This window comes from Barbus barbus (genome assembly GCF_936440315.1).
Source record: "Barbus barbus genome assembly, chromosome: 1".
In the NCBI taxonomy this organism is placed as follows: Eukaryota; Metazoa; Chordata; class Actinopteri; order Cypriniformes; family Cyprinidae; genus Barbus; species Barbus barbus.
Window position 1 is genome coordinate 17,924,913 of NC_136729.1, and position 16,058 is coordinate 17,940,970.

Sequence of the window (16,058 nt, forward strand, 5' to 3'; positions counted from 1 at the left end):
ATTTTTAATATCAAAGATAAAATAAAAATAGCTATATTGTGATTAATACTATAGTACTTATTATTATCATTATCACAATATTACAGATTTACTACAGATTTATTTAAAACAACATTTTGATCAAATAAAGTGTGGGTGAGGATAAGCACCTTTTTTTTTTTTTTTAAGCATTTAAAAAAAAAAAATCTTGCCGACCCCAAAACCTTTGAACAGTAGTGTATGAAGTAATTTACATCAAAATAAGGACCACAATGCAAATAATTAGTTTTTTTCCTCTTGTGATTCTGTGCTAAAATCTGGCCTAGACATTTTTTGACAGTGTTGGTGAGATTCATCCTATAAGACTTAGGATGTCTCATGAAAACACTGTAAGACTTCATCAGCTCTCAGAAGGATCAAAGAGTTCATTTTGGTAAAGCGACTACTACATGCTCTCTCTCTCTCTCTGCCTCTCTTTCTCTCTCACTAAAGAAATTCTTGTAGTCATGAACTAATAAAGTGTCAGCACCTTATCTCTGAAGGAGTATTGTTTTGAGAGGCTGGGCAGCTGAAATCTGGGCTCTCCCATATTTAATATCACACACACACATAGAAAAGCCCATGTTTTAACACCTATATGCCAAAGTCACACATCTCTGGATAATCTGCTGCATTCATGCAGAGCCACAGAGCCTTATTCTGTGGGTGTATGTATATGTGTGTACATCTAAATGTCAACAGTGAGATCACAACACATCCACAAGCAGTGCTTTCATAAGCAATCCAAAAAAAAAAAGCGCAGTGGAAAAAGCAAAGCTGTCTTGGACATAACAGAAGCAGCTTTACCACAGCACTGCAGTTGTGTATCAGATCCAGAGTAATGTTGACCTAACAGTGCTGACGTGGGACCAGCCCAGTGTCCCTCCTCCTTTCTTGCTGACTTCTTGCCCACTATTCATCACCACTATGAGCTGAGCTGATGTCTGCGAGACAAAGGCTGACTTTTAGACTTCACCACTCTCCTGCCATTACAGCACAACTGAAATGTTAAATCTAGACCAAAGCAAGAAGCAATGCTCTACATGCTGTTGCTGGTGTATCTTGTTGCTAATATATGTTTTTTAAAAATGTATCTGAGTGAATTTTGTAGAGCAGTCTGAAAGTATATGAGCACTGATAAATTTGAAAAAGTATCAGCTTGACTGTGTAAACAAAATATAAAAAAAGTGGCATTTACACTACTGTTTGGAGTCAGTAAGACTTTTTAAAAGAGAATAATATTTTTATTTAGCGAGGACAAATTAAATTGATCAAAAGTGACAGTAAAAGGCATTTATAATGTAACAAAAGATTTCTCTCTCAAATAAATGCTTTTCTTTTGAACTTTCTATTCATCAAATCATGGTTTCCACAAAAATTTCTGAAATAAATATTTCTAATCATTCTAGTTTACAGAAGACTGAAGCATGAAAATAAAGTACATTTTAAAATGTATTAAAATAGAAAACAGTTACTGTTAATTTTAATATTTCACAATATTACTGTTTTACTGTATTTTCGACCAAATAAATGCAGCTAGGGTTTGCTTTTGCAAACCCCAAAATTTTGAACAGTAGTGTATTTAAAAAAAACTAAATGGCACAAGCACAGTTTTCAAGTGAAACATTAAGAAAAAATAGGTTTGGTTTTAAATGATAAAACTTTAGTTAAACTGTTCAATAATAAGACAAAAAGTATGTGGACACTTTCTGACTGTCAAGCCTAAGGTATGGTCACATTAGACTGTGTTCCATTCACTTTCATTCATATGTATATGTGAATATGGGAGAGCTGGAATGCAAACAAGTGCGCAGAAGGTTCCTATTCTAACACTTGGTAAATTCTGTCATGTGAAGTCTTATAGTGAAAAGATGATTGACTGAGGAACAAAACGTGCAATTCTGACTCTTCAAAGTGCTACTATTTGTTAAGATAAATTTATATTTATTAAGACCTGGTATTTTGTTGCTGAAAGGTTTAAATTGAACTTGTCCAACCTTGTCAGGTCTTACCGACTCGGGAGCTTTGATGAAGATTTTGGTATGTCCGAGCTGATACTGGTCTTGGTCCATGTTTACAGAGCGCAGGAGATGCAGCACACCCTGCTTCTCATCCCCGCGCCACGTCGGCCATGACTCCTTCGTCAAAATGGCATACCTGAGAGAGATCATCATTTGGAGAATGAAATCATATATTTGAGTAAAGTATGCATTTTTCATTCATGCAACAGTACAAAATGCTTAGTTGAAAGTCTTCTGAAGTGGAGTCCTGTGTAAATAAACTGTATGAAGTGTGTGTGCGCAAGACAAACACTGGCAGGGTGGAGTAAAAAAGTAACACTAAAACCAATAAGATGTTTAATATTAACACACCAAAGGATGATTCAGTTTTTACTTTTATGTAAAAAGTTAATAACCCAATGAAGCATGCAAAGTAATTGGTGTCATAATGGAAGAATTACATACTTGAACTAACACAATGACGTCTGTTTGCCGCACATTGAGATGAAGAACGCACAAAGAAAACTGCCCAACTATTGGCCCACAACAAAAGATGAACCCAAATTCATCAACATGTGCCATAACATACACTTGCAACTCTAAGATCTTCTCTTCTCTCTTCCTTATCTTTCTGAAGCTGTTTCTTGTGAAAATGTGGTGTCTTCTCACTGGATGATGAAACTGTAACGCCAGATGTGACCATATGCTCTCAGTCCATGTTGTTCTATGAAGAGCTTCCTATCAGGCTTTGAGGATGAATTTGAAACTGTCAAAAACTTGCCTGTTCAAAAACTTGCGGAAGATTCTTCTGTAGGCATAGCCGGCACGCCTTACTCTTATATTCTCCTTCAGACCCAGATACTCCACCTGGTGCTTCACTCTATAGAGAGACACAGATTGAAAGGAAGCGATGAAGGAAGGAAGGAAGGAAGGTTAATATTTACAGCAACAACTCAGAAAGCCCCTTTACAGAAATTCTTCTCAATTTTATAAACAAATAAGGCATTTCTGGTAGTTTCCCCATCAGTCTTTCCAAAATAAATGACTAAATAAATGCAAATCTTTTGGACACACATCCTGAGAATGAAATTGAGTGTTAATTATACTGCCTAACATGAACTATGCTCACAAACCCTCATAACAGGAAGACCATTAGAGTCTAAACAATACATGCACCGGATAAGAACATTTCATTTTAGTTTTCCTTCTAGTTTTCCATTTTGATTTACACTACCCTTCAAAAATGTAGTATTTTAGCATTTTTTGAAATAAATTAATACTTCAAGGATACATTAAATTGATCAAAAACAGTGAATACATTAACAATGTTGCAAAAGTATTCTATTTTCTCAAATAATTGCGGTTCTTTTGAAATTTCTATTCATCAAAAAGTTTTCACAAAAATGTTAAGCAGTAGGCCTAAACTGTTTTAAGAACTATAAATGATTCTTCAGCACCACTTCAGCATACTTGAATGATTTTTGAAGGATCATGTGACACTGGAGACTAGAGTAATGGTTAGATTTTTCTTTCTCTGAGATTTTTGCAGAAATGTTAAAACTTAAGGATGCTTTGCTCGCAAAGCATTGATTTTTTTGTTGTTGCTTTAACATTAATAATGGCCACTTTCACAAAATGTATTACTGTAATAATGCTAATTCAATATCCCCATTAATAGTGTTCAGGAAGTAAGAATGAGTCTCAGGTCCGGCAGGGATTGTAGGTGGGGGAGTGAATAACCAACACTCTCTCCACCCTCAATACCACGACTGAGGTGAGACCCTTGAGCAAGGCACCAAACCCCCAACTGTTCCCTGGGCGCCGCAGCATTGGCTGCCCACTGCTCCGGGTGTGTGTTCACTACTGTGTGTACACTTGGATGGGTTAAATGCAGAGCACAAATTCCAAGTATGCTTTGTATACTTGTATCCTACTGTATACTTGGCCACACCACTTCCCTTCCCTTCCCTCCCTTAAACTTTGCCATGTCCATGGACTCTCACCTGCTCTCCTCCCAGTCTTTAGGTTTCTTGGTCTCATTGGGTTTGATACAGCGGATGTAGTGAGGTGTACACTTCATCAGGGTGCTCACCAGATCGTTGGCTTGTTTCTATCATTACAAAGAAAAAGAGGATGTGAAAGAGCTAAAACACCTTACAGAGTTACACACATACAATCTCCATAGATAGCCAGACAACCGTAATATGTGAAAAAGTGGTTATCAGTGTAGTATGAGTAGAAATAGATAGAACCTCAAAGGTTTAGAGACCTGCAAAGAACCTGCAACCTCAACTCACCTTGATTTTACTCCCTACAGTAGTGGGTCTGCCTTTTTTCTCAGCATTGAGGTTTTCTGGGAACAGGGCACGGATGAAAGGTCTAATAAAACAATCAAACCAGAAAGGAATGATTTGGGGTTGGCAGAAAGAGAGAAGAGTTTAACAGACAGGAATGTTTTGAATCATGTGTCTCCGCTGCAGACCAGGGTCACTTGAATTCCTTCGAGCCACAGTGCACATTGTTTTGGAGATCATCATCACTGGGACAGTCTGAATACCTGTGGTTTTTTATCTGTTTTGCTCACTATCCATTTGCCTCACTAGATTTTACTAAGATTCAGCATACAGCAATAAATATTTTGCTATTGCTAATATATATTATTGGTTTCCTTGTAGTATCTGTGCAGTATTTAAATATTCATAAAATCTCATTGTATGTGGACCTTGTTTAGCTCAAGTGTGCTCTGAATCGCAAATTTTTTACTAAATGCCAGATGGTTATATAACAAACAAAACAAACAAAAAAAACTCTTATTAAGGTGGTTGGAACATTAAAGGAATGTTCGTGGCTCAAACAATAAGTTAAGTCCTCTCTGCAGTATCTGTAACACATTACAGGTTTACTGTAAATGCAGAAATCAAGCTTATACTTTATGTTAAAGGTTTGTCATCTTAGACAAAAACTTTCACATTTCACATAAACATCCATGTTATTATTAAACCTCTTTATAGGGTTAATGGTCCGGGAGTGGAGATGCAGGGATAGATCTGTGCAGATAGCCAGGAAGCCCTGCTTCGAATCATCACTGAATTCAAGATTCCTCTTTCTTCTGTTCTGTGTATAGGACCTGCTGGCAGGTGAAAAGGTAGTTCTCCTGCGAACTCTGTGTGTGTGTGTGTGTGTGTGGTGCAGATATATACGCATGACACCACGTATCTGAATGCAGTATCAAAGCGGACCCCCAGAAGGCTTCACAAAGGGTTGCGGGAGGAGACGGCTTGCACAGATGGCTATTGGGGCCCAAAAGAGGCCCAGGAGCACATAAGAGCGACAGGCACGCTCCTTTGAGAGACAGAGGGGCCTTTTGGACTCAGAAACAATGATAATCTCCAGCACACTTCTATTGTGGACCCTTCAGCTGGCCTGATTATATCCATGATTTACATATATTAAGATCTTCAAGCACTCTGAGAGTCTGTTACAAGCAGCTGTAGGATGAGATCACAGACTGGCTGATTTTTAGGATGGAGGAGTGACACTTACATTTCACTGCTCTGCATCAGCTCGATCAGGTCAGTGAACAGCACATCCCTATTCCTCTCACAGAAACCCTCTGCATCATAAGACACCTGGAGTGACACGTAACAGATCAGTTAAACAGTAGAGTGTTCTGGGCAGGGTTAGAAACACAAGTCATTCTTTGAACCACAGTTGAGCCAATAGATGCTCAGATCAATGTCAACTCAACCAACCGATTACTTACATTTATGTACTTCCAGTCTCTGTATATACAAGTGGGAAAGTAGAGAGTATTTAACCCTCATAAATAACTGACTAAATAAATAAATAAATATTCTAGGATATGTAATTTTGCTTTTATTATAATTATTTATACTTTACACTTGTATAATTTCAAAATATGTATCCCACAAATGCATTCATATTTTTTACAAATAATTTGGGAGACAAAATCTTGACCATTGTAATTTTATTGATTACTATTAATATTATTTCCTTTTAATTTTCTCTCGCATTTTGTAGAATGTTTTGGTTAGGGTTTTATTTAGGCTCTTTTTGCTTTTTATTGTTTTCACCCTTTTTTATTTATTTATTTACTTATGTATTTGCAGTTAATGCTAGAAGACACAGATATCGTTTTTTTTTTTAATCAATGGTTTTCCTTTGTCTGTAGAACATGCTTATTTTAAATCTAATGGTGCAGGATGTGGACGTGCTCCCCCTGCCTCCCCTCAGAGCACGCCTCATTGAACATGGGGTATGTGGATGGTACCACACATACTGAACTACCTCAAGGCAACAAAGTGCAAACGAGAGACTGAGAGAGAGATGGAAGGAAAGACACTAAGTGCTCCAGTGATTCTTAATGGAATTAAGAAGCACTGGGAAAAAAGATAAAGAAAATGATTTAACAACACTGCAGTGCGGGGAGGTGGGTAAAAAGATGCCTTGCCAGCGTAAATACCTTGCCAGCGTAATGGTGAATAATGAAGCCCTGGTTCCAACTGTTAAAGTGCTCATGACTGTTGATCTGCATTCGGAGCTTCTGCAGCATCGTTTGATCTGCACCCTCAACCTTCGCATGCATAGTAGCACACACATCATCCAGTATACTCATGATGCCTGGAGGATTCTGGGAAAGAACACAAAATGAAAGTGAGATTCATTCATATTGTAAAATGCATTCCTATTAGGCTCCTTAATAATTGTATTGAATTATTATTATTTTATTTTTCATTTTTTTGGTTAGAGTTTTATTTTGGCTCTTGTTTGATTGTTACTGTTTGTACCCACCTTATTCATTTATTTATTCACTTTATTGATTTCTTTATTTATTCTTTCATTCTATTTTAAAATGTTTCATATTCTGACCTGTGAAGCATTTTGATCTGTATGAAAGTTGGCATAAAAATAAAATATTTTGTAGTAGTAGTAGTAATAATATTACGCACTTATGTAGTAGTAGTATAGTTTATTTAAATAAGGTATTACATGTTGCATTACAGGTCATCTACTTTTAAGTATTTTACCCACATATTATAGTATATTAAACAATATAAAACATGTATGTATAAAACGTCTGAAACCGTTTTAGCCCACATTCACAGCCTTACAAGTCTAATCAAAACTCAGGAAATGAATATCCATTCATTAACCTGAATGAAAACACACCGTCTGATAACACACAGCTGTCTGTATTGTCAGAAAATTTAGACGTCTCTCTTTATTCACAGAGTCCAACGAAAGGAAAACAGCTTGTAAATTTCTCACATACAACAATTAGCTTTTAGCAGTGACACAGAGAAGCACTTTCTCACACGCTGTCACACCGACATAGATGGTTAAGGTTCTACCTTGTTGTGAATTTCATGGCTCTGTGTGTCTCTCTGTGAGTGAAGCAAATTGAATTTGGAGGCTTATCAAGCATTTTGAGCCCATTAAACAAACAGTCATGGGAAGAGAAAGGAGGCTTTTGTGGATATGGATCTGAACTTCTTAGTTCACTAATGTTAGTTTTATTGATTTACCACACTAGGCAATGACAGATCATATCCAACTTTTCAAACAGATGGATGTTTGATTTGCACAGTTAGTGAAACTTACTACTTTACTCTCAATGAGGTCACAGACGATCTTATTGTTGAAGTACTCTATGGGAGTCCATCGGATTCCTTCCTGTACATACTCCTCCTGAAGAGAGGAAAAGAACAAATGATGAAAATGATCCCCTACTAGGGTGGAGCAGAAGCATATAGTACTTCCTGTACCGCTAAAACTAGGTTAAGGGAAAGGTGGGACTTTTACTGATTGAATGCACAAATCCAAATCACAGCAAAACCAAAAAGCACAGGGGAGAAATGAAGTGTTACCTGCTCAGCTTTCAGAGTCAGCTCAATGAAAATTTGCTGCAGTTTTTCATTCACAAAGTTGATACAGAACTGTTCAAATCCATTTTTCTAAAAGGCAAGTGAAAACAGAAAAGAGATACTGTCACTATGAACCAAAAATAATACCAGTAGTGGTGACAAAGGAAACAAATAAGTTGCCAATCAGCTTCGGTGATGGTGTGAACATGACAAACAATGATTCAGTTGTTAATAAAATGCTATTAATTAAAAATACACAGTTGTTGCTCAAGAATTCAGCATCTCAGTGGTAGTAACATCAAATTAAAAGGGCTGAAAGCTGTTTTCAGAGCTTTATCCAGCTTTATCCTTCTTATAAAGACAACACAGGCAGTTATCTTAAAGGTCTCAATACCAGATGCCAAACCAAGAGATTATCAGATTAGTCAAGCTCATTAATATGTTATCGGTTTACAAAAGCAGAGGAGAATCAATCTAGGCAATTAAAAATCAATCATCTTATCTCATTAGGTAGACTGGATAGCTACACATCTTGTTAACTGCTGTGAAAACAATCATTCCATTAGTGACGAATAAATTAAATACTCACCTGAAAAATCTCAAAGCCATAAATATCCAATACTCCAATGTTCAGCTCCTGATGGTCCTTAACCATGGCTTTATTGATTGACTAAAAAAAATAGGAACCCATATAGTGCTTATTTCTTCTCTAGCATCTGTTTTTATGAGGGATAAATAGGTGTATATGACTTGTACCTCCACCAGGTAGTCAAAAACACGAGCGTGCAGGGCTTTGGAGAGAGCGTCACGAGTGAAACACGCCTGTTCCACATTCAGTGTTACGTCTATGGACTCTGACTTGCCACCCCATTTGCCATCCATCTTACGGCTGGTGAGTTTTTCTTTAAGACGATGCTGATCGATTCCCAACAGGAAGGCCGGAAATGCTAAAACTAAGAGTGGGAGAGAGAACAGTTTGGTAGAGTCGGAATGATAATTGCACACACTGCCATACACAAGTGTATCTAAATGTGTCATTTATAGCAAATGTTTAAATGTTTGGGGATAGGTAAGATTTTTTTCAATGTTTTTTGCTCACCAAAGATGCATTTATTTAATTAAAATCAGTTATACTGTGAAATATTATTGCAATTTATAAAAACTGTTTTCAAATTTTATATATTTTAAGTTCAATTAATTCGTGTGATGCAAAGCTACATTTTCAGCATCATTACTTCTGTCTTCAGTGTCACAAGATCCTTCAGAAATCATTCTAATAAGCTGATTTGATGCTCAAATTTGTGGTGCTTAATTGTTTTTGTCAAACTGTGATAAATGTTTTTTGATAAAAAAAGTTTAAAAAAATTGCATTTATTGGAAATATAAATCTTTGGAACTTTATAAATGTCTTTTCTGTCCCTTGAATCAATTTAATGCATAAAAGTATTAATGTCTTAAAAAAATACTTAAAATAACATAACGTATAACATAACGTATAACATAATATAACTGAACAAATTTAAGAAAACAGTGGTACATTATACATATGACACATGTGCATTTTTTTTTAGTGTAGTCACAACAATAGATCTCCTTTGAGGAGAGGCACGGGTGAGACACGAGTTACTGGCAATACTGCGCCTCACTCCATTACTGATGAACCCCGCCTCTTCACTGACTCACCACCTTCAAAAGGAAACTGCCCTCATTCAGTCCTGATAGTGATGCAGTCCGTCATACTGCTTAAGCATGGCTCATTATTCAGATGTTTGGGTGTGGTAGAACAGAGCACACTAACTGCTCTCCCAAAACAATGCAACTATAAAAAGATCTGGGAGTGGCCATGGCTCTCAAAAACACCCTTACATGGTGTGAATCAAAGAATTCTATAAAATATATGGATTCGCAGTGGAAGATGTTATCTATAGAATTTATTTCCCAGGATGCATGAGCTCTTTGCAGACAGTTTTGTCATTAGCAGGCGGCTGAGCAGTTGTGCCGCGTGTGGATTTTAGATTGCCAAGCCAACACTAGGGGTTAGGGGGCTGGGAAGGGGCAGAACAGGAAAGGCACAGATTAGCTTCGTCTGCTCCCAGCACAGCATGGCTTTATGCCACAGCAAACAGCCTCTGTCATTCAAGTGCACTGCTCCACCTGAGAGTTTTAAGACACTTGGCGGGAAGGAGAGAGAGAGAGAGAGCAAGGAAATAGAGGGGTGGGCTGGAAGTTCAGAGTTTAACTGTACAATTTTAGGGTGTGATGTAATATGCAGATACCAGGCACATAAACAGAGCTCTATTTTCTGAGGGTAATTTGGTGTGGCAAGACAGTTTAGCATGAGTTAATGCAATGAAATAATCCACAGCACACAGTTTAAACAAGGACACCAAAATGGGGGACTGAGTCTATGTACATACACTCGTCATTTTCTACAGCAGCATAGTTCCCTGCTTCCCTGAAGGTGATGTTCCCAAGGTGAAGAATTCCTGCCACAATCTGCAGCACCAGGGTGCGGTCCATCCCTGAGATACCAATCACATCCATGGCATGCTGGGGTCAGACAGAGAGAGGAGAGGGAAGTTACAACAACAGTGTCTGCAAATATAGAAAATAGTTGTCATATTTGAACAGGCAAATTTTTCACAGCTACATAAGACTCCCAGGACAGCAGTCTGACTCAAATACCAAGCTGTCTAAACCATACTTACCAAGGTTTCCTGGAAGTCGTGCTTGTCGTTAATATCTTCAACCTTGTAGGAACCTGACTGGTTGAGGTAAGTGTAGTAATCCAGGTTGGTGATACCCAGACTACTTTTCTGGTCTCCACTGGCTCCCTCTATTAGCTGAGAAAAGATGTAATATTTTCAGAAAAGTGGGCTTCTTCAAGTTCAACACTTTTGTCCAAAGGTTTGATTTTTATTAAAACAAATAAATGTTTTTCACATTTTTTGCGTTATAACAATGTCACATTAAAATGGTCTCGTTGTTACCATAAATAATCTTGTTGCCATACATTTTTTTTGTAAAGTATTGTATTTGTTCAGCAAGCAAAACACACTGTCAGTGAAGAGCATGAGATGAAATATGAGATTAAATATAAAGAAAATAAAGGTAAATCAATGTAAACATCAGTTTTGAGCACATTACTGTTACTAAGCACCATTTCCAATCAAGTTTAAATTTTGTCAATTCATACACGCAGAGAGCTTTTTCTTTAAAGAAAGGATGCATTATTCAGCAAGAATGCATTATGTTTATTCATGTTTTTAATGTCAAATAAATGATTTTCTTTTCATTAGAGAATAGTGAAAACGTATAACGGTTTCTACAAAGATATTAAGCAGCACAATTGTTTTCAACATTGCTAAAAATAAGAGATGCTACTTGAGCACCAAATCAGCTTATTAAAATTATTTCTGATGACATTTTCATCAAATAAATGCATCATTGAGCAAGAGACTTTTAAAAATGTTTAAAAAAAAAAATTCTCTATTATCTCTATTTAGGATATATGAAATGCTAGTTCTGAAATAATTCTTGGCAAGCCAAAAAATGTTCCAAAAAGTTTTCAAATGTCATTCCCACTACAAAACACCATTAAATAATACAAAATTTAAGACGTGGAGGAAATGACATTGCGGTGAGAATTTATGACTTTCTGGAAAAAAAAGGTAGAATTCTCCTGGACGATATTAGCAGACAAATGAAACAAACTAGTGAGAGTGTGAAAAGTGTTTTAGGAGTGTTTATTTTCTAAAAGTCTGCAGGGCCAAAAGTGTCCACAGTTGAAGAAACACCAAAAAACTAAAAGTCCTAAATAAATGTAACCATAGGAAAACTCTCAAACTCTCCACACTTGTGAAGGAGAAACAGTGGTGAGAAGGCCTCGTTAAGAAGAAGGTCAGACAGACTCTCCCTCTTCCAAAAAACTCAAGTGGTAAACTCAGAACAACGTGACCTGCTTTTCAGAGCCAAATGGCTCCATCTTCCCTTTCCTGAATTTTACTGCGGTTATTCATTCAATTTTTCCTCATAACGTGCTGCACTTATGCTACTGACAGTCACAGTGACATCTTCTGAGAGAAGAAGCCAACCTTGTGTCCTCATTCTCACCTGGTAGAAGATGTGGAAGCTCCTTTCTCCAGGATTCCGCATCACCACACGTGATTTTTCCAAAAGGAAGTTGGAGATCTTCCCACCATCTGGCTCACCGCCGGAACTGAACTGAATCTCAAAGTATTTCCCCTGTCAGAGAAGATGAATGTTAAAACGGCACAGACGTGATGTACTGCAGGTGGATGTGTATGCCCAGAACTAAAAATAAGAGGAAATAGGTGCTTTGACACACACACAAACACTCTTCACTATCATTTATGTGTCTCTGTTCGTTTTTTGTGTGCTGCAGCTGTCCGCAGTTACCAGACATGTCAAGACTTAAACCTGTAACGACATTACCAGCCCCTGTAAGACCCCTGAATTCATCTAGATGCTTTTACATCCACTACACAATCCATTTGTACCACTGCTAAGCCATTCTTCTTACAATAAAACTACACCAAGCCCAAGAGAACGAAAACAAGACTGACATGTCTGGGCATAACGAAGCAGAACTGCAAGTAAGTGTGGTGTACAATGTATTTTGTAATGGCTGCTTTGGCCTGTGAGTATTTTTAAGGGCAGTACTTGCCACGTTTAGGCCAAAGCCTTACGATAGCATCATGTTTATGAAGTGTTCTTATTGCAGTGGCAAAACATTGTTTTTTTCTTTCTTTTTGTATTTGAACTGGATGATCACCCTGTTTTTGTTGGTTCTAGTGCAACTGTGTTCCTCTTAAATTCATAGTTTTCGTCAATAAAATTTGTATATGGGAGGACGATCGAAGCTTACAAATCGACTGGAGTTGTTGTTCCTCACTGTCTTAGCATTCCCGAAGGCCTCTAGAAGAGGGTTGGACTGCAGAATGATGTCTTTGACATGCTGTGTGGATATAAACAGGAAAAAGAGAGAGATTAAGTTGACTTTTTCATACTGTGGAGGATTATAAGTACAGAACTTATGCTGATCTGGAACTGATGAAATGAGATCAGTAGGTAACGCCCATCTTGTAGTGTGAATTCAGGTCAAATTGGTCATCCCAATGTCTAAAAGTGGCCTAACTGACTTGAATTCACTCCCCACTCCCACATATATCAGTATGCGTGCACATTCCACATACAATTTGCACAGCATCGTCTACTTTGAGCAGCCAAGAGATGCAGAAGTTCTGGGATATCCGATAACATCACTGATTATGACATTACACGTCCCATCTTCAAGTTAAACATATAAAGTGTAAAAATTGCATAAAGATATTTTTAAGAAATCTGAAATTAAAAGTCACATTGCTGATGTAAACAAATTCGAGCTGAGGGCTTGTTTGCATTTGCAACAGCAGGAAAAACACACATTGATCATTTGCATATGGACAGAGAAAGGGTACCAACTTCTGTGTGGACCACACAAGTAAAAAATTGATATACAGAGAGATAAAAATAAAATAAAAGAGGCAGATGAGCAAGACACCAAAAAAATCAGCGTGTACCATTCAGCAGTGATGGTCATATGATCATGAGGCACTGTGACATTCGAGAGATCAGACAAAGCATAGACACAGCAGAGCAGGCCGAGCAGAGAGACTTTCTGTTGTACCACAATACGCTACTTTGTACTTTGTTGGCGTCATCAAACATACTCGTCAAAACACATGTAACAGCCTGTTCACTATCAAATCATGAGATAGAGCAGAGGGAATCATTTCAACATGGACATTTTCTTTGTCCTAAATAACTGGGACTAAAATGTTCACGCTGAATTTGTGCGACTGAAATTTGAATTTAATTCAGTGTGATTAATTATGAACAAAAATAAGGCTTAAAAACATTCATGAAATGAAGTAATTAGCCATAGATTTTGAATCATGTTTAGATATTTTACCTGGTAGATTAGACAAATTAAAGCAAAAGGAATTCATGTCAAATTCATGTTAATTTTCACTTAAAATCTTGTTATGCTAAATATAAGCATAACAGAATGATTGAATCTTTTTAATATGCATTAACAAACGGTTAATTCAATCAGATTAATACAAGCAACAAGTGTAAATCCTCTGACTCTGAGCTCACTCACATAGCTCCTGAAAGGGCTGAGAGGGGGACACAGGACAGATCAGAAGGGGATTGTGGGGGACAGATGGCTGCTGGCGGGGTTTAGGGGATGAAAGAAAGAGGGGAAGAGGAATAATGTCAGATGAAGCAAACTTCAACATGGATCAGGATTCTATTTAACACTAACTGTCAGAAACAATCTCGGTAAACTTATCAGGAACAGGAAGCCACCGTATGTTGTTTTTCTATTTAATTGCACCTTAACTAATCCTGAAAGTTACAAGAGTTTTCAAATTGTTCTTGTTCTGTGCAACCCACCTGAACTCTGGGACCTCCACCTGAAACTTTGGAGATGTAGCCCATGATGTACTTTGCTGCTACTGTCTTCCCTGCTCCACTCTCACCGCTGAGAAGAACATAAAAAAGATGACAAATGTTAAGCTCATTCCTATATAAATAAATAAAGGCACAGATACTTTAAAAAAAAAAAAATGTTGTCACTTTAGTTTGAAGACCAATTCTCACTATTAATTAACTATTAACTATGACTTTTGCCTCAATAAACTCCTACTTTGCTACTTGTTAATAGTTAGTAAGGCAGGTGTAGGGATGTGGCAGGATTAAGGGATTTAAAATGTGGTGCAGAACAAAGAATAAGAATTTTATATGTGCTAATAAACAGCCAGCATGCTAGTAATATGCATCTAATAAGCAACTAATAAAAAGTGAGAACTGGTCCCTAAATTAAAGCGTTACCAAATATTTAAAGTAAAATTTTTCACAATATTACTGTTTTTACTCAATTTTTAAAGAAATTAATGCAGCCTTGGTGAACGAGAAAACAATAAGAGAAAATCTTGCTGATCCCAAACTTTTGAATGCTAATAAAAGCATAATATAATGCTATTGAACATTTGTTAGGCTTATAGGGTGTAGTAGTGACAACAATGATTGTTACAAAATAATACCAACAGAATTGATTGTTTCACCAGTCAACATTTTTATGATCATATTAAAACCCAGACTCTAATTTTCCAATAAAAATAAGAACAGGAGGGTGTTAACAATCAAAAAAGCCCCCTGTGTGCCTCACTGCACAACACGAAAATCTGCTCTGCAAGCTTTTAAGAGGGTCAGAGAGGGTTTAGTAGATTCTTATCCTCAATTAATACAGATCAAGCATAATAGTGCTGGTGAGAGGGGAATTCCTTTAACTAAATATGTTTCTATATTTGTCCATAGTGAGCTATAGTCTGTAATATGTTGCTCGTTAATGGGAGCACATGCTTATTTACATAGTGAAAGGCCTGAGTTTGAATCAGATTGCACACAGAACAAAATGTTTGTTAATGTTGACAGTAATAGTAATGCCGTCTGAACAGTGATTGTTGATGCTCATCAAGGCTGCATTTACTTAATCAAGAATACAGTAAAAACAGCAATATTGTGAAATATTATTACAATTTAAAATAACAATCTTCTGTTTTAATATATGTTAAGATATAATTTATTCCTGTGATAGCAAAGGAGAATTTTCAGCTGCCATTGAAGCCTTCAGTGATCCAATGATTTGGAGCTCAAGAAACATTTCTAATTATCAATATTTAAAAGCTGTGCTGCTTAATATTTTTGTGGAAATTGTAATTCAGGATTACGTGATGAATAGATCATCAAATTCATTTGTTTAAAAACAACTTTTGAATGGCAGTGTACGGTTTATGTGCACATACATACAGCCAACAGGGCAGGAAAATTTTCTAAATGCTTATACTCAAATTAAACCAAATAAAAATACCATTCATTAATCCTTTGTCATAACACTAGTTCTATTTCGTTTTCTTCATTTGCTTAAGCTTTACCCTCTACTTGCATCTTGCCGCCTGCCATTTGCCTTTGGCAGGGCCATAAACAAAGATGTATGTGGTTTGGCGGATGATGACAGAAGAAGCTGGTTTATTTTTCTGTATTTCTTCTATTACCGATGTCAGTTTTGCCATTTTGAGAAGGCACA

General features: G+C 36.9%; 1 protein-coding gene across 5 annotated transcripts in view; it reads right to left on the reverse strand.

The window, feature by feature from the left end:
- LOC306871958 (unconventional myosin-Ie-like) overlaps positions 1-16,058 on the reverse strand; it is a 45,752-nt gene that overhangs the window by 9,687 nt on the left and 20,007 nt on the right. For all 5 annotated transcript variants that reach the window (XM_079420245.1, XM_079420247.1, XM_079420244.1 and 2 more), the window contains exons 5-19: positions 14,366-14,453; positions 12,792-12,881; positions 12,017-12,148; positions 10,612-10,746; positions 10,321-10,453; positions 8,660-8,856; positions 8,493-8,573; positions 7,907-7,993; positions 7,641-7,727; positions 6,502-6,669; positions 5,562-5,647; positions 4,316-4,397; positions 4,022-4,128; positions 2,800-2,898; positions 2,031-2,175 (exon numbers count right to left, since the gene is read on the reverse strand). In XM_079420245.1, coding sequence (XP_079276371.1) covers positions 2,031-2,175; positions 2,800-2,898; positions 4,022-4,128; positions 4,316-4,397; positions 5,562-5,647; positions 6,502-6,669; positions 7,641-7,727; positions 7,907-7,993; positions 8,493-8,573; positions 8,660-8,856; positions 10,321-10,453; positions 10,612-10,746; positions 12,017-12,148; positions 12,792-12,881; positions 14,366-14,453 — 1,717 coding nt within the window. The remainder of the gene's footprint in view (positions 1-2,030; positions 2,176-2,799; positions 2,899-4,021; positions 4,129-4,315; positions 4,398-5,561; positions 5,648-6,501; positions 6,670-7,640; positions 7,728-7,906; positions 7,994-8,492; positions 8,574-8,659; positions 8,857-10,320; positions 10,454-10,611; positions 10,747-12,016; positions 12,149-12,791; positions 12,882-14,365; positions 14,454-16,058) is intronic.